The following is a 2226-nucleotide window of genomic DNA, read 5'->3' as shown; positions in this document are numbered from 1 at the left end:
TGCCCCTCAAATTGACGCCCCTCTAGAGCCACATTTGAAATAAATGCCTCCCTCCTTTTTTTTTTGAGGGCGCTCTGCAGCTGCAGTAGGAACTTAAAATTTCTGAGAGACCTGCGTGTCATTTTTGCTTTTTTTTTCGTTGTCTGGTCCTGAATTTGTGAATTTTGTTTGTGTCTATTTGATGTCATTTTGGTTAATTGATTACTATTACTACGAATTTTAACGTACATTTTTGCTGGACACATGCTAACCTGAATTCAAGCCTTGGTCACGTTGAACGTCACCACCACCTTGCCCTGTGGAATTTGTCAACGCTGCAACAATGACATTGAAATACACGCGTCAAAAACTACTTTCTCTCAATTCTGGTAAGCAATATTTTCACTCCCCGCAATTCTTCAGTCAACTTGCAATTATACCTGAACTTCGCAAACGCCAAAGAGGAAGTAGAGGGGGCAGAAAATTGAAACGTACAATAGAAGTTATTTGTGGACGGCGAACAGGGAAGGCTCGTAGTTGTTGTAAGATAGCTGACAAAACATGTAGGCCTAGGCCTACACTGCACTACATTATTAGGAAAACCCGTGAACCTGTTGTACCTTCGATAATCTTACAAAATGCTCGCTCCTTAAACAACAAGTTTGACGATTTTTCTGCTACAATTGAAACAAACTACAAAAATGTCCATTTAATTGTCATCACGGAGACATGGTTTAGTGACAATAAACCAGCAGGTGCTTGTGACTTACCAGGATATCAGCTATTCCACAGAGATCGCCATCTTAGACATGGAGGTGGTATTTGTATTTAGGTTCGCGATGACTTTAGAGCGTTTGATATTACTAGCGAAGCAACTCCTGACGAGTATGAGGTAATGACAATTAAGTTACAATCATCTACATCAATCCAACTTATTAGTGATATTTATGTATCTGCTGTCTATTCTCCACCTCAAATTCAGTTTAGATCCAGTCTCTGTGAATTCATTGTTAATACTATCGATGAGTTACGAACATGCTATAATAATGCTGAGCATATTATACTTGGTGATTTCAATGATATGGACACTCAACCCTTTACAGACCAATGTCAATTGACGCAAATAGTGACAACTCCAACTAGAAGTAATTCTATTTTGGACAAAATATTTACAAGTATTCCTGATAAATATGACACACCCAAAATATGTGCCTCAATCGCAAATTGTGACCACCATCTTGTTTATGCCAAACCATTAAATCAACATCAACCTCCTTTACCAAAAAGGTTGGTCTACCGACCTCCTCGTGACTCCTCTATTAGATCTTTTGGACAATGGATCACCCAAGAGGATTGGTCTCTAATTTATTCTGAACCAGATGCAGAGAACAAGCTTTTGTTATTTCAAGAATCATTAATTTCGCATTATAAACAACACTTCACTGAAGTTACAATTATTCAAAAACCTAAAGATAAACCATGTATCAACAGCACCATTAGAAGATTAATAGAGCAGCGTGAGGCTGAATTTAAAGTTAATGGTAAATCATATGCTTTTAAGGAAATTCGAAATAAGATTCAAAAAGAAATCTGTACGGCCAAAAAACAAATGTATAGAAGAAAGATAAAAAATCTTAGACGAACTGAACCAGGAAAATGGCATCAACAGGTTAGATTGCTAACCGGAGTAAAAAAAAAAAAACCTCCATTGTTACATCAAATGAATAAAGAACCAAGTATTCTCGCTGAAGAATTAAATTTACACTTTGCAAAAATTTGCTCGCAATTACCAGCCCTGGATATCACAAAGTTACCTACATATTTACCTGTGTTACCGCCACCAACCATCACCAGAAACGAGGTGTACACTCAACTTCGTCGTCTCAATACATCTAAAGCTGGCCACCCGAGTGACCTTCCTATAAGACTCATTAAAGAATTTGCATTTGAGATAGCAGAGCCGCTGACTATTATCTTCAACTCCTGTCTAATTCAGGGAACTTTTCCGAATTTGTGGAAAATAGCATCCATGACCCCTGTCCCCAAAGTAAAGCGAGCAAAAGATTTTGCAAGTTTTAGACCTATCTCTATAACTCCAATTTTAGCTCGCATCTTTGAAGGTTTCTTAGCAGAATGGGTAATGGACGATATGAAACACAATATTGATACTCAGCAGTTTGGTACATCAAAGGCAGTTCTGTTAATCACTATCTAATAAGTATGTTGGACACAATACTACGTGGACTT

The 2226-nt window shown here is 37.7% G+C and overlaps 1 protein-coding gene across 1 annotated transcript; it reads left to right on the top strand.

The window, feature by feature from the left end:
- The first annotated feature begins 874 nt into the window (after window positions 1-874).
- LOC117114126 lies at window positions 875-2194 on the top strand. Its single transcript, XM_033257673.1, has one exon. It carries the CDS (start codon window positions 875-877, stop codon window positions 2192-2194), a length of 1320 nt encoding a protein of 439 aa, XP_033113564.1.
- Window positions 2195-2226: the final 32 nt, after the last annotated feature.

The sequence above is a fragment of the Anneissia japonica genome, unplaced genomic scaffold, assembly GCF_011630105.1.
Source record: "Anneissia japonica isolate Jap-2015-1 unplaced genomic scaffold, ASM1163010v1 scaffold25935_len2256_cov113, whole genome shotgun sequence".
Lineage (NCBI taxonomy): Eukaryota > Metazoa > Echinodermata > Crinoidea > Comatulida > Comatulidae > Anneissia > Anneissia japonica.
This window is presented reverse-complemented; position numbering and strand designations above follow the sequence as displayed.

What these genes read in the sequence shown, in the direction of transcription:
- LOC117114126 (XM_033257673.1), top strand. Translation starts at nt 875, where the DNA reads ATGACAATTAAGTTACAATCATCTACATCAATCCAACTTATTAGTGAT.